Source organism: Ips typographus, linkage group LG6, assembly GCF_016097725.1.
Source record: "Ips typographus isolate SLU linkage group LG6, UJ_Ityp_2.0, whole genome shotgun sequence".
NCBI classification, from domain to species: domain Eukaryota; kingdom Metazoa; phylum Arthropoda; class Insecta; order Coleoptera; family Curculionidae; genus Ips; species Ips typographus.
Window position 1 is genome coordinate 10,922,996 of NC_138427.1, and position 24,649 is coordinate 10,947,644.

At 35.5% G+C, this 24,649-nt stretch overlaps 2 protein-coding genes across 5 annotated transcripts in view; one reads left to right on the plus strand and one right to left on the minus strand.

Moving 5' to 3' along the window:
- The window catches only part of LOC145730087 (protein timeless homolog), a 50,423-nt gene that overhangs the window by 6,341 nt on the left and 19,433 nt on the right, over nucleotides 1-24,649 (plus strand). For both annotated transcript variants that reach the window (XM_081981083.1, XM_081981084.1), the window contains exons 9-11: nucleotides 3,449-3,605; nucleotides 4,591-4,671; nucleotides 6,105-6,202. In XM_081981083.1, coding sequence (XP_081837209.1) covers nucleotides 3,449-3,605; nucleotides 4,591-4,671; nucleotides 6,105-6,202 — 336 coding nt within the window. The remainder of the gene's footprint in view (nucleotides 1-3,448; nucleotides 3,606-4,590; nucleotides 4,672-6,104; nucleotides 6,203-24,649) is intronic.
- On the minus strand, nucleotides 11,245-15,642 carry LOC145730088 (uncharacterized). 3 transcript variants are annotated; one of them, XR_014178536.1, is made up of 4 exons: nucleotides 13,194-15,642; nucleotides 12,032-12,225; nucleotides 11,674-11,935; nucleotides 11,245-11,614 (listed from the first exon to the last, which is right to left on the minus strand). XR_014178536.1 is itself a non-coding variant. In XM_081981085.1 (3 exons), the coding sequence occupies exons 1-3, from the start codon at nucleotides 15,229-15,231 to the stop codon at nucleotides 11,741-11,743; spliced, it is 2,427 nt and encodes an 808-aa protein (XP_081837211.1). In that variant the 5' UTR covers nucleotides 15,232-15,642; the 3' UTR covers nucleotides 11,245-11,740. The 3 variants fall into 3 exon arrangements, 1 of the variants encoding a protein (XP_081837211.1); XR_014178535.1 differs by having other exon boundaries at nucleotides 11,668-11,935; XM_081981085.1 differs by having other exon boundaries at nucleotides 11,245-11,935.

Genomic DNA, 24,649 nt, shown 5'->3' on the forward strand with positions numbered 1-24,649 from the left:
TCATGGAGTAACAAACTAGAATTATAACTGGATATAAATTAAAATTTTCGCGATCCGATAAATCACATCCCATTTATTAAGTTTCAATGCAAAAAGCTTATTCCCTGTTGACAAGTCGTCTAGCCTGGAAACAAAAACTTGGACTGATAATAGTGATTTATGGGCACACAAAAGATCCATCAAAACGAGTCATAAAACGTTTGAGGAAACGAAAATTATAACCCAGTAATCAGCCATTAGCGTTCCGAAAACAAATAGTTTTGCGTGTTTGGCAGTCGTTCGTATCCGAAATGTCTCTATAGGAGATTGAGGTTGTTTATTTCGGTTGACAGACTATAAATGGGAACGTTGAAATTGCTTCTTGACTCATCAATAACAGTGTAAAGTTATGATACCGTATATGTTTGAGTTAAACTAAAGTGTTCTCTTTTAGTCTACAAACCCTACGCTCTGATTCATTACATCGCGAGCCACTTAAAGCAATAACAAGTGAAGTAATAAAAACTTAAGATTAATGGCCAAAATTCCTCTATAATGTGTATGCCTTGGTCCTAACAATACCTCGGATCCATTAAACCACTTATATTTTTCATTGGTCTCCCGTTTTCTGCCGGCTTTTTCCTTTTTGGACCGAATTCCCGACGTGGAAAGAATGCCTCGTTTATTTTCAATGCCGCGTCCATATGGGTCAACCGAACAGAATTCTTTTGGTTTGCCTCCCACCACCTCTCTTAATCCTATTTAATGGCGCTCTATTCATTCATGATGAAATCGAAATTTAGAGAAATCCCGAATAATTTAAAACAGAAAAATACACAGGTTCTCATGTTGATAAATTAATCCTGGTGAAAAGGGGTATAAATCATGTTGATTTTTGAACCTGGACAGAGGCTAATCGTAAATTAAAACCTTCAAGACTAATTCCGACCGCAGTTTCGGCAATAAATGTCACAAGTTGCTGTGAAAAGGGTGGAAAGTTTCTTCCCAAAATACGAAAGATAAAGTTACATTATGGAATGAGTGGCTTTTATTACGTTGACAACATGTAGATAGGAATTTACAACAATACTGAAAAAAGAAGATATTTGAATTACTTTTTAGGGTCTAGTATTGATAGTTTGACAACTACTGTAAGGACTTACTGCTTTTGAACTACTTTCCATATAGAGTAAATCTGAAATATGCAATGTTCGAGGTATATACGAGTTTTTGAAGAGTGACAGGAACTTTTTCGTAGTAAAAGCGTTCGGATTTGAGTAAAACAAAGAAGAAAGATTAACTCGAGATATTAAGTCCTAAATGAGTAAACGTTTTTGTCCTCGTCCGCTTTTCGTACACCAGAAAGCTCTTAATTCAGCGAGTGTAAATGGATTTTGTCGAATAAGAATGCGGAAAAAAAAAGAGAAATGACGGGATTTTCCATTAATTTCCAGACTTTCGCACATAATCCATTTCTGTTCAAATAGGTGTTTACTTCAAGACAACATTGCGTTTATAAAACTTCCTAGTTTTCAGACATCAAAGTTAAATAAAGTTCATTTTAAACATCATATAACTACAGCAAATTAAAGGAAAACATCAGTTCGAGGAAAGTAAAATTAACAAACGTAAATTTTCTAGTAGTTGGTTGTATCTTCCGGCTATGCTTTACGAAAGTTTGAAAACTTTCCAATTTCTAATAAATTTGAATATGCAAAAGTAAAATATGTGGTGATGTTGAACTGCATGTAGCTTTTAGAGTAATTTTAAATTAATCAAACTGTAAAATTAATTTAGGTTTTGCCATGAATGGCTCTCTTAATACACTTGAGAACTACGGTCTGAGCTTTCATCGGTTATAATAGGCTTATGGACTTTATTCAGCAATCCTTTAGAGCGGGAAAGTTCCTTTTCGTAATCTAAGCACTAGCCTAGCGCCGTTTTCTTCTTAAGAAGCTTATTTTTCTGTCCTTTAATGAAGCGGGCCATAATTAGGCCACTTAATAATACATAATATTGAATCGGTGAAGTTTAAAGAGGAGGGGAAACGTTCAAGTTTATTTAGGCCAAAGGCAAATTCGTTTCCCAAAACTATAGTGGAAACGCGACCAAATCCAATTAATCCCCCAAACTTTAGAGAGTTGTCGGTTTTCTCTTGGATCATGGCTCAGTAAATGTAACCCTTGTCGAACTTAAAATTATCCTTGATTGAATGTCTGACATTTAGTGTCTGGGCTGGCACATTGAAGCAAAATTATTACTAATTCGAGCACGTGCAACCGGTACAAAACCGCTTTTATCCGTTTTTATTGTGTGTTTTGCAGAGATAGCCAGGAAACGAAATAGTGTAAAAGGGGAGCCTTAATCCCTTCGTATCTAAGGGCTTACGGATTTCTCCCCCTTATCGCATCGGTCATAAGACTCTTAACGGATCAGGGCAAATTTCAATCAATAAATGGTCTGCTCAAATGTGTCATTTTAGTTATTTTTTTGTTAAATTTTTTAAATAGTTCCATATTATAAAATAAAACCAAGAAAGCTATTTATTATTGCATTTATGATTATTAATAACCAACTTCAATAATATTTAATATAATAACACAGACGAAATTATTATTTGTAGCCCAGAATATTCAGACCAATTCATTTTATAACACTATATTTTCCACTTAACGTATATTCAACGTTTTGGCGAGTTTCGTTCTAAATCTCTGAATCTAAATTAAGTCGAGTAGTAAACTTAATTGTTTTGCAAAGCCTCAGAACTGGCGCAACTAATGTGCCTATTACTCGAACTGACCTTCCTCCATTTTAGAATGAATCGGGAAATTGCCTGAAAATTGCTCTTTTTAACTCGCTGCTTTATTTTGTATCTATATTAATTCGGTGGATGAAAACTACTCGACATTTATATTAAAATTGGTGAAATATTTAGTTATTTAGTCTTTCGATTTCCACAAATTACATGCTATATGTATACCATGTGAGTTAGTGGTTATAGCTTGTTTCTCCTATTATAATTTATAAACTATTTGTCTCCTTCCCTCGTCGGTTTAGGTAATCTTTTTTTACGGAACAAGGTAATTTCAACTAATCATCCCCCTTCTGAAAATTTGCATAAACAATTAAATCATTCACGGAATGGAAATTCAGTGAATCACCACCACCTGGCAGCAAACTTTCATCATCTTTATTAATTTATTTACTTGTGGCGCGGGCAAATTTAAATTCCTTTACTACCCTCCTAAAATGAAACTGTCCCCAAAGACGATTCCGTGCGATTTAAATAACAAAGGACCCGCCTCTTTCTCTCCAGTCCCTTGAAAAAAGGGAAATGATCTTGACTTTGACCATTAACCGCGACTTTACCAATGTTTTGCAGCCGGTCGGACCGCTAATGGCTGAGATTAAAAGTTTGCTTCTTTTTTAAGAGCCTATTCGTTTAATTAAGATTTTTTTATGTTTGTAGTGCCAAAAGGACAACCGGAAGTCCGGGAGTTACAGTTGGACTCCATGTGGGACGAGGCTTCTCCTCAAATTTCTACCGTACTCCAAAATACTACTGAGTTTCCTAATGATATCGCTCCCTTTGATGCTGCATCGGATGTTCCTATCGATGATCAAAAGTAAGTGGCTCTCTACCTTATACTTAAGATTAGTTAACATTTGTTTTAATGAAAATTACGTATTTTAAACGAGTAGTTGTTTTTATTGCGAGTTAGATTGGCGAAACTTTTTTGTTTGCTGACAGGAAAAAAATATAAAATAAATAAAATAACTATTTTAAAATACCTTGGAGCCTCCACCTACTCAACCATTTTGGACAAAGTTGAGTTTCTGGTCTGTCACAATATTAGTCAAAAAAAAAATCCCCTCCAAGTCTATTAGACACAAAAGGGCTCCTTCTTCAGAAAACAATTTAGTCGCCTTTGTAACCAGATGGGCCCTGTAACTTAATAAGGGCGCAGATACAGATGTCCTGGCACAAAGCGACATTCTGTCAGACAGAAAGGGCTCTCCAAATCGAATAAAATTCACCTGAAATATAAAGACAAGATTCCAAAGTGTTGTAATAATAATTAATTGCCGTCCTCCCGAATTCTTTTCCAAATTCCTGTAGGGAAATTTGTTTTCCATGTTTTTTTTTTTTAATTAAATATACTGCGATGTGGGCATTGTTCCTACGGATAAAGCCGCCCTTTGACGTAGTCCTCATTTGCGGTCTACCTGCAGCTCCTTTATCATTCTGACCGCGATAAAAAAGGGAATTTTAATTAACAGTCTTTTTTCTGTAGGTAAGGGGAAACTTAAAATTTAATAGCTCATTATAGGGAGTCGCAGCGATTTTACCGGGTAATTAGTAATTAAGCTGGTGGATTTTTAGATTGATTGAGCCAAGACCATTAAGGATCAGAGTATTTTAGCCTCTTATGTCGGTGTTTTATTAATTAATCGTCATAGTCATTTACGCAAAAAAGAAATTTAGTAAACTATACAGTTTAGAGTACTTGGTAGGTTTCAATATGGTTGTTTTGATCAAACTTCTAGGTATAAGACACATTCATCTGCTGTTATAGTATTTTGGTTATTTGAATCTTACTATTTTTTTAGGGCTGAGGCAATGAAAAACGTACAACGGAAACTGAGAGATGGAGACTACGAATCCGCAATTGGTTTATTACGGGCTGCTAGGTAAGTTAACATTTTTGACTGGAGATTTAAGAAGTAACAGACTGAACTTTTAATGTATTTCTAACTTGGTTAGTCAGTAAATCTGGAGATTTTCACGGTAAAACGCCCTTGTGGCCGAAATAATTCACACCTAAGTCACATATATGGAAGTTTGCGGAGTTGAACCCCAGCAAATCCTCCAGTATTTCGAGTACGTGAAAGTTTGTCCATGCGTTATAATACCTTGTTAATTCCAGAGGGTGGTGCAAAACTGTTGACAATACATCTTTGTTCCCAACTTTGATCCCCGACTCTTCGAAGTTTGGCTAAGGGCCGCTCCTTGCACCTTTAAGCTCGAGTAAATAGGTTGATTTTTCATTTCTGTCCAATGGTAGGTTAAGTTTTGACGCCCGGAAACGGAAATGATGAAAGTTTAACTTAAAACCAAGAACTTGCTGGGCGTTAAGAAGTCGGAGAATTTCAATAAGCCAAAATTACCTGGAAATTCTTGTTATCTAGCAGCGTCAGGTCGCTGTCTGCCATTAGTAACTCCCAACATGTTTTTCTTATTAAGCCGAGTTACCGAACTAACTTTGTCGATAAATTAGGAAAGATTTAAACTTTTCCGGATTTCGGCCGTATAATCCCTTTGATATAACGTAGCAGTTGCATTATTACAGATTCTTGTTCTACCTATGAATTTCATTCAGGTAACTTTTACGACTTAATGCTCCCACATATTTCTGGCACTTTTTGGGGCAGCTTTCTAATTAATATTGCCGCGGATTCGTTAAAACTTTGTTCTGTTTATGTTTTGCTAAGTAAACCGTAGACGTAGCAAAGCTGAAACTTAGTTTTGCTTTTAAGGTGGGTGTGTAATTGCGGTATTTTATTTGATTTTAACTTTGTCAGACGAGGCAATCAAAATGTATCATCTACATAAATATTGTTATGGAGGATAGGTGAATAACTACCGAAAGGTTGTATTTATTAAGCAAATTAATAAGATAGTGTACATTTTATTAAATAATATCTCTTTCGTTTAAGAACAATATGGTTATGGTAAAAGGTGTTATTGTGTATTAAACTGGCAATTTAAGGTTACAAAACAGAGTATTATGTGTTTGTCTTTATTACTCGTATTTGTGTTTGGCAGTCTTGAGACACCTTAAACAAACATTCAGCCCCAAAATAGGGTGTTGTTGCGTAAATTAAATGGTAAACAGTGAAGAGGTAGTTATCGCCTTTTTTTGGAATTGCTTACTCAAAGTGTTAAAAAACAGGTTTTTGGTAGTATTACAGAACGAAACTTTATAGTCCAGACATGTGGGCCTTTTTCACAAAACATAAAATTAACCACTTTCGTCAAATAAACAGCACCCTTCTTCTAGCAAAACATTGTGAGTGTATTCCCATCGTTTCCCCCTTTCTTATCGAGATATTTCGGTTTGCAGGGAGGTCTGGCCGGAGAACGATAGTTTCGGGAGCCCTAATATGGCGCCGGAGGAGGAATTTCTGGCCCTTAGGGACATTTTCTACGCTGACTTGGGCGGTGAGTGTGCACCACGCTTTTATTTACGTTTATTACGTTGCGACAACTGCAACCTACGTGCTTGTGCTTCCTCCCCGTTTTTTTTTTGTTTTCGTTGTCCGGGGATAGTTGTAAATTCGCAAATGGTCCGGGACCGAAAACAAATTTCAAACGGGACGGGAGGAAGAGAGTTCAAAATGTTATCGCATGACGTGTAAGTCTGGAGAATATTGCGGTCCCTAGTGTGGGAAAGTGCTTTCGTTAAGTTCCAGACGTGCTTGAGATGCTCGAATGCGGAAATTGAACTTATTTCCAGTTTGTTATGGAAAAAGTATTGCGTCTATTGTACGGGGTGACAAAGATGTCATCAAATTTATGACGGTCTATATTCTATTCATTTTGATAGTCTACAGTTAAATTTGCTGAGGTTCCAGTCTGAAAACTTTACAGCTGGAATTTCATGGTTTACTCATTAATAACGGCTTTCTGTAGTATAATAGAGGATCATAAATGAACCCAGAGTAATACCAAAGTCCTGGCAATGGAATAAATACTCTTGCAAAATGAAATTACTCCAAGTCTCTAAATAGACAGTCATATCCCTTTTCAGTTGCCAATACAAAGCGGAATTTAATGAAGGACATTTCGAATAAATCCCATTGACGACAGCAGTTGTAGCTTTGACTTTGTGGCCTTAATAAGCTCGAAATAACTTTGTCTCTCTCTTTCTCTCCAGTATGGAAATGGAATGACTGTAAAGCATAATGGCGTTACTTTGCCTGTCATTTATTATTATTAACTTTGTCTGTGTTGTTGGACTTCGTTTTCAGGTCTATTTCCAGTCGATTGTATGATATTTCCTATTTTGAAGAGCTTATATCCAATTCAAATCGATGTGGATGCCTAAGGGTCTGAATATAGTGATGTAAAGTTGCTAGGAAGGCTTCTTTATTAGAATACTATATTCAGTTTTTTCGGCGCGGTTTCGATCCTTTTGCCCTAGGCAACACGAATATATTATAATTTATTTTGTTGTATCAAAACTTACTCTAAGCTCAGTATTTTGTTTTAAGTTTAAATTTTTTCCCTGTCTGTTAGGTTCTGGTGGTAAAATACCTTAGAAAAATACTCTTTTGGGACAAAATGAAAACCGCAATCACGTTTTAGTATTCCAGTTGCGATACATTGAAAAAGTTACTTTACGTGATCAGAATCGGGGAAAAAATCAGCCTATAGCCACGTCGAACAGAAGAAACTGAAGAATGCGAGTATATTAAATTGGATTTTCTCTCCTGGAAATCCGACAAAAATATCTGTTAAAAGCATTCAAGGAGGGACAGAGCAGCTAATGCTAATAACTTCGCAACATAACGGCATTACAAATTTTTATGGCTTTACAACCTGGACGAGTCGATATCCAGGCGGAATTTTTATCGACCTTCAAACTCCAGAAGAATGTTAAATTAAATTTTATGTAGCCTTTACGGGGGCGACTCCGAAACAGGAAAGATGTTTTGCTATATCTTAAAACTAAATATTAGTAGTAACTTAATTTTTTTTTTGTATTTTAATATAAAAATAAGTTAACTTTATAGAGAGTGGAAAGTCGCAATGTGCTTTATAGCTGGTCATAAACCGATGATCGTAACTGTAAAATGTTATGACCGCGACAATCATACAACTGGGTTCACTTCAAATACCAGATAAAATTTTGTTTTTTCCCGACCCTAAAATCGAATTGAAACTTTGCTGAAAATTACCCAATTTGTATTTTAATATTATACATCGATTTTCAAGCTGGAGCTGTTCAGTTTCGACCATCCGCCTTTCGCAAACGTTTTTAAATATTAATCAGTCTAGGCAGGGGGATCTGAACACCGAATAATTTAGTACCCATTTGACTGTAAAGTTTACCTTTTTTTGCAAATTAATCAGTACACGTTTTTTGTTTAATATTCATTCGATCTGATGGGGTTTCGTTGTCACGTTTTTTGCCTCTATTGATTGGATTGTGGCCGGAGAAAACTCGACGTTTAATAAAAGAAATCTGATTTTATTGTCAATACTGATACAATTTGGAGGTTTTATATTTTATTTGTGTTACTAAATTATGTATTTTACATTTGATACACTCTATATTACTTTAAATATCTATAATAACTGAGTACACAAGAGATTGATAGGAACAGTCTATCGATATAGCTATTGACAGAATTCAGCTGAAAGAAGTTAAAAGCTTTTTTACTTGGATTTTAGCTTCGCAAATAAAACGAAATGGATTTTTAGAAAAAGTTAATTCAGTGACTTTTAAAACGAAGTTAAATCTGCTCGTCAGAGTCACGTTGATGCATTTGGTTGAATCGATATCGTCTATGAGAAGTATGCCTGCAGGACTTCATTTTTATTAGGTGGTTAATTCAGGATTGGAAACTTTAGTTACGTTACACAAGCTTGTAAATACATAGATTACTAACTTTTAGCAGTAATACCATTTATTTTTCATAAGTTTTACCTCTGCCAAAAGGTGGAGGAACGTAAATATTCAGAAGTCTAGAGTTTCCATAAAGCCCCCGGATGCATCCTACAAGGAAGCACATGTGTGACCCAGATCTTTTCTCTATATATTCACCTGCCGTTTCCTCCATTTATGTACGTACAAGTATAGCCGAACTAAATAATTCGTTTTGGCAATTTGTAACATACGTTACCCGCCTCTAAGCCATTTTTTTCGTAACAAAAATATGATTTTGGTTAAGAAATGTCACGGATTTTAAACCTTTCGAGTGATGTAAATTTTTTATGGCAAATAATATATTCGTGCCTTCGAGGGCTAGGAAAAAGGTTCGAAAAAATTGAATATATTACAATAAAGAAGAATCCGCAGTAACTTTACACCACTATATTCACGCCCTTCGGCCTTTACAACGATCGGTTATAAAGTCAGTTTGGAATTGGATATAAACTCACCAAGAATAAACTTAAAATCCATTTTCTAGCTCTTCACGTTTTTGAGATTCAATAGCAATTAATGGGTTATTCCGCTATAATATAAAATTATTTGAATCCTAATAATTTAAAATAATATGAAACTTTAAATGGTTTTCCAATATGCACATACTTGAAACCTAAATTGACTTTATGTGTTCAGTCCGCAGCGACCGATTAATTCATAAGTTGTCCGGTTGAAATATTAATAATTTCAAATCGAATTTAATTTATAACACAATAAAATTATTCAATGCATTGTGGCACATTCGCCTGGATATAAAATCAGGACAGGTGCTAAAATTTAAGAAACAAAACCTTTTATTACCGAAAGGGAATTACGTCCCAACTTTGTAACGTTTAATACGACCGTTAAAGACTTCCTTAACGGTATCTACGTGATCAGGTGTTGAATGCTTGAAAGATAATAGAATTGCCCCTTTAATATTGGTAATTACTCTCTTAAGTTTCTATGTCATAGAAGGAAATTGGCCTGGATTCAACGAGGCAGGTAACGCGACACTATTTATGCATTGCTCGCTGCATACGAATTACCTCCGGATACGCGGGGATGTTTATCTTATCAGTTTTCTGGAAAATTGTCACTTAGATCCTAGCAACATCCTAAATCTATTTATAATAAAAGACGAGCACGCCACTGATATTTCGAGCAATTTTCAGCTGGGAAAGTCATCAGTAATAACGGCACGTCTTTTCGAGACCGAAAGGTTTCGACGTTATCTAGAACTGAACTGGAACCGTCGGCACTATCGATTGAAAAATTTTCTTCTACATAGTGAAAAAGTTAATTAACCACCTGGTCACAATAAGTATACACAGATTGATGATTTTCGAGAATAGTGATTCTCAAAAATGGTTATTTTGTATAAATCCAGAAAACCCATTAGCAGAAACTGATGGTTAAAGTGAATGAATTTTAATCTTAATATTAGATGTGACTATTCTGGAGAAGCAGCTCTAAAGCAAAAAACTTAACTTTCTACCTATAAGATCATTCCGGATAAACTCTGATAATTTACTGTCGGTTTGCCCGCAGTATTGAATGGTGAATAACGAGTTAAAGTCCAAGGGGAAAAGCACGGTCCTCATTAAAAATGAAATATCGAGAACAAAAGGCATAACTCGGAAAACGAGTAAAAATCACGTCGAATGTTTGGAACGTCGAAAAACTTTCAGAAAAAATTGCTAAAAAAAAAATAAAGCCTTCGGATATTATTAACATTCCCTCGTATAAATAATTTATTAAGGTCTACAAGTTCGACGGATTAGGGGCCAGAGTTCTTGACTTTTCTCATCTGAATTTGAATTTGTGATTGAATAATTGGGGAAAGGCCAGTGGCGTCAAGTTTTTGGCTTCAAAAAAAGTAACAAAAATAAAGCAATTTCACTTTCAAACAGTTAGGCAATAACAAAAAACTTCGAATAGCTGTCACCAAGTACTACTAACTGCTTCTTCTTAATTTAATATTTTAACAAACGCTTCTCTAACCGTTTTAATAAAACGTTTTGTTCATTTAGGTGATTAAGGCTGTTTTAACTTCCTTTAAATTACCACCTGAAAAAAACGTGCGAAAAAACCCCACCCTTAGTATTTATCTTTAAGAGTGTTAATTTACATTTTCACAATTAACCTCTCCGGGGTAATACAGACCATCTGGCATCGGAATAATTCATTTTTAAACTTGCAAGTTTCCGCTCACGTACGGTCCCTCGTATAATTTGGCTCTAGATTTAGAGCCCGTGACGTTAAAACATATTTAATATCCTTTCGCCATAATTAAAATTTTATGCGCTATAAAATCGGGAAACGACCATTTTCCCGGTTATCTTTTCTGCATTTGCGCTAATTATTTATAACGGACTCTCTGTGCCTCCTGGGATATACCCCGGCTAATGTTTCCGCTTTTTGGGACTGCATTCGTTATGGATTTTAGTCAATCAATCAATTTGATGATTGATGCTCCACAAAATGTTTGACCTGCAGGTTGTATAACAATCAATTTTAACTTATTTAGTTTAGAGACATTAGAAAATTCTGTAAAGTCAAAAAACTGTACTTAAAATTTAAATACATTTATTAATCTTTGTTTCTCTTAAAACTATAGAACTATTCCGAATACATTTTTTGTTTAACATTCTGGAAAAATATTACACGTGAATTGCGTGGATTAATAAGTTTAAGATTACTATACAAGGTGATGTTATTTTTTTGTCGAGAATATTGAGTGGCTTCGTGTTAATTTAAATAATGACACTGCAATGATAATAACTTTTTACTTTATGAATTAAATTATCTGTACATTGTAACACATTCAGTTTTAAGGTACACAAGCCTTAACTTTTTTTCCGGACTAGTAAAACAAACAAAATTGAGCATTCAACCGACATTCGCACACGTTTTACTTATCAGTCCCAATATTGTTAAACCTATTAAATTACATCAATAATTATAATTATTATTATCAAAACACTGAGAGTACCTTTACTTTAGGCGATACAGCTTTCGTGGAGTACTATGGGTTCCTCGTCTTGCCTCTCTCCATCCATCATATGTCACCACAGTTCTGAAATACTGGAAATACTGCTCACTTGGATATGTTCCAAGTTTTCTGGACGTTTCTTGGTTTTGAATTTGGTGGCCAATGTTGCCAAAGTTACCGCTCCACAGACAATTCCAACTGCCAAAATCAACATGCCGGGATGAAGGATTTGTGCTGGTTGTTCTTCTTCGTTACGGTACATTTTAATCTGAAACAACGTTGCAAGTCAGTTATCATAATTTTAGTTAGTTACCACCTAATGGCGTATAGAGGTTTTAAAGGTGGAGAGAATTCTAAAACTAACCGCCGAGGCGTTCCATTGTGTTGTGTCTTCTGTCGTATTATTGTTCTTGTTGGATTCCATCAAAGCAGATGCGTCTCCGCTTTCGGGATTAAATAAGGGCTGGTCCTTAATAAGGGCTGCAGTTGGCCCTTTATCCCCAGCCGATACGTTTGCGGCCTCTTTGTTATCGGAAGCCGACGTGTAAGGTTCAGGGTCTGGAAAAAAGTTTTTCTGTTCAATTTATGTTTGAAAACTTCAACAATGTGTCATTCTTATAACCAGCTTTTAAAAGGATTCTTATTAATATGAAAAAAAATATTAATTAAGACAAAATTGACGTTTTTTTGAGGATTCGAAGGGTCTACAGCAAGTTGCCCATCTAATCTGTCCGTTAAGCTTTCAGGCTGCGACGAGAGTAAAGAAATGAAATGTAAACAGGAAAAAAGCTTTCGCAGACTTGAACGACGAGGGTGCAAAAAAAGACGATAATTAAAAGAGTGAACTGGGGGCTTATAAGAGCCAGAAAGAAGAATGCTTTGTGCAGGATTGTTGCAAAAACCGCTTTGTAGACGGCATTTTGTGTAAATATTTTTTCGTGAAAAACTGACAAAGATTCGCTAAAATTAAACCAACTTCAACTCGAAGTGGATCACAATGACTGGGTCTGAGCTTACTGAGTGATTTTTTGTGACCAACTCGATTAGTATTCGAGTTTTAATTTTGTACTTTTTACACGAGAAATTTTTTATTTAATTAAACAGTGTTTGGTAACTCAGACAAGTCTGACATTTACAATTTCAATACGAAGTCATTAGTCTGTCAAAAATACACAAAACTGGATTGATATTTTTGTAAGCAGCATCTCATATCTATGTAATGACAAAATATAACTATATTTTATATAGTGCTAAAAACAGTTTACTTCCTTGTTTAGGGTCGATTTCATTGACGTATTTAAGGGTGTTCTAGGCTAAGTTTTAACTGGGACATTTTGCACTTGACCTGTCACAGTCAAGAATCCACCATTAATATTTTTTTTACATACTGGTTGTCCTAATCAACTTGACACACTTTAGTTTTATGTGAACAGATATCCTTATAATATTATTACTACTTTAATATGCCTGACTGTAAAGTTTGTGACACTAAATTTAAATTTTTTGCTAAAATTAAAGAAAATTACCTGTTCGATCGAGTTCTGCAAATGTCGCCGACCCATTTTCTGGATGCTGGGGCTCGTCGTTAGACAACGGAATTAAAGATGAGAGTCTTAGGTCTGCACTTGACACTAATATCTGGCTCACGACTTTAATGGCCTCCGTGTCTTTCTTGGCGACACGTTCCAACTTGAAAGTCTCGTTAACACTGGTAGAATCGGTTTTAATTAGTCCCCTGGGTTTATTATCCTTGTCTTTGACGGATTTATACGTTGTTGTTGTTGTGGTTGTTATTGTGGTGATTTTTCCCGGAACATATTTTCCTGTAGAGCTGTCTTTTCCAGTTAGATTAATGGCCTTTTGGAAATCGTCATGATTTATACGTTCGACGTATTGTAAGTCGATCAGTGGTGTGCCGCGGAGCTGAGGGGGACTGGCACACAACACCTGGTGATTTTCCCTTTGGTTTTGACGTCGCATCCAGACCGCTAGCCATTGTAAATCGGAACAATCCAGTCGATTATCTTTCACTCGTATTACCCTTAATTCGGGCAGAAAGTGCAATAAATCAGACCGGATATATTCCAAATCTGCACCGGAAATATCCAACTCCTGTAATTCTCTGGATGCGGCCAAGGCAGCACTATCGGCAAGCAATTGTCGTGCCAGGCCGGCGCTGCCAGATAAATCTAGACTAACTAAATGATCCGGCGCTGAAAGGGGAAATGACAAGTCTTCGGCTCTTCCAATTGCTTCTATACCACTCAGTCTTACAATTTGTAGGGCCAAAGGCCCGGCGAGACTGCCTGGATTTAAAATCTTGATCGAATTTCTGGATAAATCCAAAGTGACGAGCGAACGCAAGCGAGCGAAAGCTCCCAACTCAATCGTCGTAATTTTATTGTCGTTTAACAACAATACTTCCAAACTCCTCAATCCCAAGAGATCATCTTTGTACACCTTCAAAACCCAATTACGCTCCAGATGTAACTCGAGCAACTCACTTGGTAAACTTTTGGGAATCCCCCGTAACTTATTCCCACTCAAATAAAGCACGGAAAGAGATTCCTGTCGTCCCAAAGCATCATCCTCAATAGAATTGATACTATTTCCACTTAGATCTAAAAGTTGCAACAATGGATACGCATCCATTTGTCCACATTGTATGCTGCGTATAAAATTCCCTCGAAGTTTTAGAGTCCTAATAGAGTGAGTTAGAGTGTCTGGGACTTGTGGGAGTCCAATCTGGGACGCTTCAATTGTATGCAACTTTTGCCCAACTTCCGCTATCAAATCTCGGTGTGTACCAAGCTGGGGATTGCCAGATAATAACAAACGCGTCAGGCTTGGAAGTTGCCACAAACTCCCAGAAGTTATTCTAGTCAATTGATTCCAGGACACATCAAGAACCTGTAAGTTGGTTAAATTGCCTAAACTCAATTCATTCAAAACAGTCAGTTTGTTGTGACTTAAATTTAAAAATTCTAGTAAGGTTAAAGTTTTGAACGTTTGATTGCCTAAGGAAGTTAACACGTTCCATGACACGTCTACAGTTTTCAATCGAGTCAAGTTGAGAAACGTGGATTGATGGAGGTTTTGTAAATTATTGGCACTTAAATTTAAAGTTTGTAAAGTCCTAGGTAACCCACTCGGCTGTAAAATTAAATTACTGGACAAGTCCAAAGACACTACACTTGAACAGCTACTTAGATCCGGTACCCTAGTCAAGTCATTTTGACTCAAACTCAGTGAGTTTATATGATCACCCAGTACATCAACTAAAACGCTAACATTACCCACTTGACTTTGCACTAAAGTGAAGGTTTCCAATTCCGGTAACTCACTCTCAACTAAAGTGTCCACTAAACCTTCCGCACTTGAATCAATCAAACCAAAAATTTCCAAAAATCTCGTCGAGTTCATCAAAGTGACATTACTAAACTGAAAGGCTGAACCGTGACATTTTACACTAGTGTACAAAAAATGTTTACAAGTGCACATCGAAGGACATTTCGCACTAGAAATAACCAACACTGTCAGCAGCAAAATTAACGGCTGCAACATAGTGTCACATCACTAATTGTCACTCGCCTTGCACCAATTTGATAAGAAGCGCGTCGTCCTCTCACGTGTTGTATAAACGGCAACTTACGGCACGTGCCAACGTTTTGGACTGTCCGACGTGCACTGATATTTAATGCTATTTGAAGACGAGCGATAGAGCTGAGGTGCGCGTCTCAATGCGCGTATGGATGTGTGCGGCTCTATGCTTTTTCGAGAGTTAACTTTTTGGTGGCGGATTGATTGTAAGGTGTTACGTCAATCAAATATCAACAAAAATGAAGTTTATTTTGAAAGGAAACCAAATCTTGTAACTGTATTTTTAGATCAATAAGTACGCAATGGAGAAGAAGTCAACAGTGTTACTTAAAAGAATAGTCTAATTATTATACATAGTTAATTTTCACTTACAATTGTCTTTTAATTTTATTTTGTTTAACAAGGATGGAGAAGATGTCTCTATCGTATATTCACAGAATAACCACTCATAAACACTCAATTTTTGGAATGTTACCATGTTTACATTATCTGTTTGACGTGTCATAGGCGCTGACAATGTCAGCTGTCAAAAGAGGGCTGGAAGCCCAAAAACCTAGTTAATTCGGTGTCACTTTAACTCCTTTAGACTGACGTCTCGAGTTAATTAAACCATTTATTGTAATAACATAATTGTAAGTGTGTAGTAGTTTTGCAAAAGTATGAATGCAAACATTTTTTTTTAATAATCTTTACTTTTTATTTTGACTTTTGACATGGTTTACGACGTTGACATCTCAATTGCTAGACTGTTAGATTGACATTTGTCGGTTAGCTTCACAAGTAGAGCATTGCTGTACTGTTTCAATGACATTTGATAGAGAAGGATACACGTACACTAGTTGGAAACTGGCACAAAAGTATATTATAGGTGCTTTACAACGTTGCCTCAAATTAAGACATAATTAACAATAATTATTTATTGACGTTGTGTTATCAAAATTATTTTATAATCTCGAAAATTCTGTTACTTCATTAGAACTAACTGTATAACAGGACACACTATTACTTGGTCTTTTACAAAGCAATCTCTTACCGTTCATTGCACAATAGCTTACCACGTCATACTGGCGGGCTTTTTGAACTGTGTAGTTTTTCTATACTATTTTTTTCGAACTTAAAAAGAGTATTTTAAAAAATAACAAATTACGTGTATTGTTTTTTTTTTAATATAAAATTACAAAAAATCATGGAAGTTCCCCGTAATCGTCTACATATTCTTTCACTAAACTGTTAAGCAATATATTCAAATGTGCTGCTGGTCAAACAGCTTACAAAACTTGATCGGAGGCAATAAAAGCAATCCGTTTTCTTAATTAATAGATAATCTATAAGGGATTTTGGAGAAAATATTTTTTTGGGGCACGTTGAAAGATAACACAAATCCATTACAGTGGCCGCTTTTACGTATATTTCGCAAGGGCCGAAACGACCTAAGTCGCCGACCCGGAGATGATAAATGAGATTACGGTGATAGATGGTTTTCGAATATATGTGGTGGCATCTTGTTCATTATATCAGTAAACGACTTATCCCAAAACACTTTCAAAAATTAAACGCTGCTTCTATCAGAGTAACATAAACAGACTCTAACAAACAACGCAATCCGCGTGGCATTTCTCTATGAGACATAGTATATTCAAGGTAATAAGCTCAAATTAAATTCCTCAGTTCCGGTAATATGATATAATGCTTTGGGTATTTGTCTAATTCCCTAGAACATTAGGCATTCCGCCGAATTGATATTTATACTGTAATAACACTAGTAGAATTGAGCATGGATGCTTGAATACGCGTTAATAAATTTACCTATTCTGCATGGCTTTACAATACTGAAATCTCTATTACCATGTAGGGAGGAGATGAATTACAAAAATCTGTAGAAGGGAAATTAACGTAATCCATTCAGAAGGTATTAATCCCTAATGAAATATGCAAAAGTGGGTGTAAGAAGCTAATACTTGTTTTGTTACTAAGACCACAAAATTATTTAGAAAATACCTACTATACCAAAGTTTTAGCCAATCCACGGTCACGTTTCACTTCCAGCTAAATAAGACTTCTCTCTCTCTTTCTTTGTTTCCACTTTGATACTTATCCAGGAATGCTAAAAAGAAATGCAACTGCTTTCAACTGGCTATTAAGGGAGTATATATTACTCGACCAGTTTGAAGTGACAGGATGAATAATGTTCGCGATAAATCTGCCTCTTCTTTTTTTTTTAATTTTAAAATTTAAGCCGCCCTCGGTCTTTACCAACAGTAATAGGCTTAGAATCCGTTCAAAGTGGAATGGGTTTATCTTTTTAATGATTTTTTTTAATTTCTTCTTTTTTAAAGCCTACGCCGGTACAAATAAATGCAGGAAAATAAGACAAACAACAGAAATTTTCATATTTCTTTAAGACCCATTCGTAATTTCTCTTTACAGACCGTGTTTACGCCTTGGAGATGTAATCCCAAAAAAAAGGGGAAAATTGATTAATGGATATTTCTGCGAACGTCTCCCTAATCGGAAAACATCGATCAAAATAAATCATAATATTATTGCAGGTATATGAGCAAAGACGAGACCGGAATACAGGAAAAAATAAATCTACACAATGCTGAATGACAATAATTCAGATTTTTAGACGCATTCGACGCTTTCCTTATGGAAATGTATACAGGTGCTTAATGGTGTGTAAAGATTTACAACAATGGAGACACATAATGTACAATAAGATTTGCCTTTTTTACGGAAAAGTATACCAGTAGATTATTGCAATTAAATGTTAGAGCTACTCCAACTCATCAAAGAAACAAACATAAAGTAAAATTATCAATGAGGTACAGTTAATTAATCTTAGCACTAATTTAACTGGAAAGGGCCTCGAAATCATTTAAATTGGGGGCCATAACGGGGGCGATTTAAAATTAATGACATTTTAACGGGACATCCAGGTCCAAAGAACCAGAAAATGGAGACAAATTGACGTGTACCTCCGCACTCTTTTGCCTAAATAAATTTGAAACGCAAAACTTGGAAAAATATTTTGCCTCGCTCGCCGGAAAATCGATGATCGGCCTTAGGAAAATTACATTAATTTCTATGAAAACTGCACACTGATATGGGGAATGAATAAAATGAGACGCCTCTCGATTTAAGAGCGTTGGCACAATTCCATTCAAGGCTTCGAGCCTTTATAAGGGCACATTTCCGTACCGAGTGCTTTATTTGGTATTTGATGTATGTTTCATTAAGTCCCGGTAAGATCGAACCTTTTCAATATATTGGCTCGGGGACACATTCTTTTATAAGCCCTTATGGCATAAACATGCCACCATAAATTCAACTTTAATGAATTCTGATGCACATAAGAGATTTAATTACTGTAAGGTAAAAGGCCGAATTCGAAGCGAAGCCTGGATAGGAATTTCGTGAAATGTTGATTTAACGTTTGAAAAAGCTTTCAGCGGGGGTGACGGTTTAAGTGAGTAATTGCTTATGAGATTTCCGCTATTTGCCAGTCAAATTTAAATTCGCAAAATATATAGGGATCTATTTATGTAAAACCGAAAGGGTTTTTTGATGGGCTTAAGGCACCCCCGAAACGATTTATATGAAACGCAATAACATCTCAGTGCAAATGGAGCGCTATTTATCTTTCTTTTCATAATAAAAATTCGCGAGGGCAGCGCCATCTGGAAAACGTCGCTTCTTTTTGGAAGAGTCTCTCTTTCCAAGAAGAAAATGGCCAATTTTGGACCAGGCTTTTGAATGGATTTTAAATCGGCGGCCGCAGACGCCCTTAAGTTCATACAGTTAGAGAAGTGGTTTCTTATTAACTGTTAATTATTCTTTTATTTTTGATTCTACGTTTGAATTGTAATATTATTGTTGTTGTGTTGGAAGGCAATACAGAATGTATAAAAAGTAATACATCCAAGATCCTTTCTCTAAAATGTCTAATTTCACGGGATTTATCGTAGTAGCTGTAGTGTTAAGCAAAAATGGACTTAAAGATGTGGAGTATACCTATAAAATTATTTTTGTATGCATAATCAAGCCACAATGAAACGAGATTCTGTCATTATGGTCTAAATTGGCTTGGAGCAAAACCAGTGCCTAATAGGGAAATGATTATTTATGTTCAAGTGTGAGGTAAAGCCAAAAATTGTTTTAAAATTTTTCTATAAATATTGTCTTGCAACTGAGAAATCCAATATTAGTATACAAAGGGTCTAAAATACCAAGTCCCACTACAACTATTTTGCAAACTGGATGGATTGTACGGTTAATCAAATCAGAGAAAAGAAAGGGTATTGACCTTTAGAAGTGGAACTATTACCTAAATATTTGTAGGTACTAAAGCTAGTTAAAGCTACTAAAAGTTAGAAAACTCCCAACCCTCATCACTTTGATATTACTCGTAAGAGCATTAAAAAGAGTTAGCCCCAAATACCCAACCTCATTACAATAAAGTACAAAGCAAATTCATACATCAAACTTCATAAAAAGCATCACTAAGCCTCAACTATCTCTATTTCTTGATGCTTGTTGGGCAATTCTTCAAGACATTCTCAAGCAAAGACAAGACAAATGATGCATAGGGCCAATTGTTGAGGATTTCCTGTTGGATTATGTTCGGTCCGACACGGGCAATTTTAAGTGATTAATACGAGGGTTGATGGTCTTAGCCTCGATGTGGTTGTTGAACGTCAAGTAGTATAGTTTGTCCTTGGTACTTATGGGATATTTATGATTCAGGACGGTAATGAAGGAGCCGGTTTCGTTTATTCGTGTTGTTGCCTCTTCTATCTCCTGCCCGATTCGGTTCATGACTCTTCATTATGCAAAGTTACAACGCCCCTAAACAATGCAGGCGTTGCTAACTTTGCATTAATCAAGTCGGAGTTTGCTCGGAAATTACGACTTTATGATGCGTTTGCTAAACAATCGTTGCGGTTAAAATTGATGCCAGTTCAAACTCGAAACTTTTAACGATGGAAGTGGGATATTTTGCACTAATAATTCACCCTTAAACCGCTTAATCCCTTTGAACGGCTAAATTTAAGAGACACTAACACCCTCTTTAATGGATGTGGTGCAACTCCGCAAACTTACCCTAAGTAATAAGTAGCTGTGTTAAACTAGACTGGACTCGTTGAATAAGCATGTTCCCGTTTTGCTTTTATCACTTAGGTCACTTTTATCGGAAAGAAAATGGCTGAGAGTTGATTTAGTTGGCGTAAACCCCAAACTTTTGTTATTTACCAGCACAAAGGTTTAAGATTTATTTGTTTTTCTTTCCGAAAGTTCTTCCCGTTCAGTTCGATCTTTTTTATTATTTATTCATTGTGTACCTTGTGGCCAATATAAATTGAACTCTACAACTTTGAACAGCAACAAAGTTAATTAGAAGTAAGCCTTAGAATACCGAAATCAATTTTCTTCACTAAATGTGGGTATTAAACTCATACTAGTTTGTTCTACTTACTAAAAAAATACATGTTTACTTAACCTACAAAAAATAATTAAATTAAAAAGAATTTAATTCAAACAAATACTATTTTGACATAAGCAGCAACTACTAATTCGGTCATTTTGATTGACCTGGTTAGATCGAAATGAGAGCAACAATGCCGGCTTTTATTAATTGTCTTATTATTCCAGAAAAGGACGGGATCTCTGTCAGATCAAGTTAATCGAAAACATCACATGATTAGACCTGATTACCATTAAAGTTTAGTACGGTTTTAGTGGGGTTTTAAGTGTTATTAACTACAGTTTCTGAATCTTGTAAAATAAGGATAAAATTACTTGCAATCTCACCAATCATTATCTACCAAACCACTAAAACAACTACTATTTACAACAAAAATGAAAAACATTACTATAAACTTACGAATGTCTGTGTAAAATTTCTAAGCAGAAATTCAAAGAATATCTTTTTACTATTGATTTAGTGCAGTAATATTGGCTCGGACAGCAAAAGTTAGGTGAGGTTTCAGAAAATTGTAGGGTTACACACCCTTCTTACTTCAGGTTACTAGTAAATTTATTACTAATGCTAAAGTTACAGCTTAAACTAGATTTAACTTGTACTTAATTAAAGATCAAACTTTAGAAAGACTCGATTAGACAAATTAGATAATTTTTTAGATTCGTTTACAAGATAAACTTAAACGGAATTAAAGACTAAATTAGTCGGGGTGACTGTGTAACACGGCCCTCAGCTCGTTAAGGAAGAAAAAAATAGGGATGCAAAAAAGGACTCGACTTAATAAGGTTAAGTGCAGGCCTTAGTTTGCACGGTTTATCTCTCAAACGAGCAACAGGATCAGTTTTTACCCGCCCGACAAATTAGCTGGAAAGTCAGTTTCCAATGTCGGATTTACTATCCACATCGATACAGTTGGAATTGAGTGTTTAGGTCAGAAACCAAATAGAATATTTTGTAGTGATGAGAAATGTCAGTGATAATAATGAGTACTCAATCAAGTTTGATTATTGATATTGCTCCAAGTGGTAAATTAACGGTTAGAATTTGAATTAGAGCTAGTTTCAAAATGGCTTCGACTCTGTTATTAAAGCCGCAATAACGCTCTGAAGTTTGCGCATTACGCTTGTAATAAAACTGGATAATTGCTAGTTGATTACTGGATATTTCAATTAGGAAAGTTACGTACTACACTTTTGTGACGTATAATTAATTGGGATTGGTGACATTTTACTTTTTGCAGGCGATTCACGCGGGAAAGTTTTGGCTAATGAATAAAATATTTCGCCACCATTCAAGGGGGTTAGAAAGTCCGAACAATGAACAATTTAATGATGAATAATGGACCAAGTTTGGAGAATCATTTCATCCTATTCACACTTCTCATGGCCATTTGGAGGCATTATCACTTTATCGAACTGATGTTAATCATAACATCTGCTTAACTGAACTGTTTGAGTTTTGTACGCAGCAGTTAGATTGAATTTGGGTTTACGTAACAGAAATGATTGATTGACAAGTTTACATTTAAGTTCGTAATGAACCGAAACATTACAAATCAATTAAGTTGCCACCAAATTGATTTAACTAACTCCTATAGTAGTTAATGACTGGGCCAAAGCAGAATTCTACATTACCCTCGTCATATCACATCAATCTTTTTGTCAAACACTGATTTGTCGCTCTTTTTCTTTCCCCAGTCATTGTTCTGACGTTATAAAAAAAAAACGAGTGCGTAAAGGCGTTTAAATTACGACCCCACGATGATTTACAACACTTTAAGGGTTGTTTTTTCGCGCGGACCGGATTTTTTCCTCCCCCCAAACACTTTGTCTGAAATTATTTTCTAAAACGCTTGTTAGGGCCGTCAAAGTTAGTATTTTTTGAAAAGAAGCCAACCACTTGCTTTTCATATTGTTTTATGTGCGAGGAAAGAGGGGAGGAAGAAAAAGGAAAATGGAAATTTATTCCGAAGTGCTCGAGTAGTGAAATGCGGAATTTTTCTCGTGTCTCGCAGAATACATTTAGTTGTTGTAGACATTGCTAGACGGGGATTTTGTTTGAAACAAGTGGATCATATTTTTTTGGTTTATAAATGAGACAGTTGTCAGTTTTTCTGTAAAGTCAAAATAACTGACAATTCCGCCGTCTGTAGTTTAGGTAATGTCAGTTTTCTTTAATAGATTGGATCACAAAGTGTTAAAATAGTAAAATAGTGTGAGCGTTTTTATCGTCTCTCATTTGTCATATGACGCTAGTTCTGTGTTCTGTTTACCACACTAGTGCTCTCAATCCTAATTTTTACTGCCATCGAATATTTTGACTAGTCAAGTGAAAAATTACCCTTATTATGATTTTTTTTTATTATAACATTGTCGGATTGTCCACAAAACCGGTGAGGACAGGGAACGTAATCATTTCCAGGCTACACAATTCCCGCACGCAGTTTAAATTTGACGTGATTGGTTGAATGCACGAATTGGCCTGTTCACCCTTGATAAGGGGGAACAATTAATATTTGCCATGTGACCTCAGTCATATTTGCCGAACACTCCTATTTTTCATTAACCTTTTATATTATACATTTCGAGTTCCTGAATTATCCTCAACTTGATTTATGCGCAACCAATTTTATTCGATATCGGTATTTCAAATTGCTCTCCCTGCTCTAGTTTTCATTTTGTTCAATATTTGATAACGGCCTGAAATGATATCGATGTTGGTTAGCTCTCGTTCACATTGTTTTAATTGTTTCAATGCCCGCAAAATCCTCGTAATATCCAATAATGTAGCGTTTTTGCTTTAACGTGTATAATAATCAATATTAAATTAAGTCTAATTTGCTTAAAAGTCTGGAAATCGACGAGGCTTTTTGAACAGTTGAAAGCCCTCTCGTTTGGGAATGATACAGCTTTCCAGACAGTTACACTTTTCTTTACAAGTGGCTGTAATTAACGGTCGTAACTGTTGAAATGGGCAAATGACAAATTTTACTGCTTCGCAGCTGTAAAACTTGTTCCGAGTGCGAGATAAATTTTAAGAAATAGTCAGGTGGATTTGTCATTTGAATAATTTAATTCCTCTTTCGTGCTTATTAAACGGGCGGCGTCAGCTTAAATAAAACGACAAAAATGTACACTTTGTAGAAACATAAACAGTCAGTATTAAAAAGTGCTTAATTATTACAAAACAATGATACACGAAACTTGCTTGTTGTACAATTTTGTTTTAGTTGAGTAAGTTAAAAAATTAAAAAATAATTAGGTACAAACTGAACAGACATTCATAAACCAATACAAAAAAGAATTCTTTTAAATTTTCGAATTTTGAACAGTTTATTGACAACAAAAACTTTACTTTACCGCACTAGTGTGGTACCAATCAATCACAATACAATACAACATTGTTGTTGAAAATCTTTTTATGCAGTGTATGAATGAATTACGAGTATATCTAACTGGTACATCAATGGCAATTTAACAATTACAAGTTTCTTGATTTTCTCAATTTAGAACAAACCTAAAATTAAGCCAACATAAATCGCTAAACCGCGAATATCACACCCTCGGGGTTTGTTTCCTCCCGACTAATTCAACCATACGATTTGTCTTCATACTAAGTTTCTCGCAAAGTTTGTACGGTTCTATTTCGTTTATGAAATTTATTTTCGCAATATCACTTTATCCAGGCCGGTTTCGCGCGCCAGTTTGTTCTCGAAACTAATTCCAACTGCAGTGATAAAATGGACCTTTTAGAATATTAAATCTGGTTTGTTTCCAGTGCCCATTAGGGCGCGGATGTTCCATGGGAATGATAATTAAAAATATCGATCTTGGTTCTGAAAACTATCCTACCAGAAAAATGCAAAGTCGTTAAGCGTTCGTTTTTAGCATATTATATCCT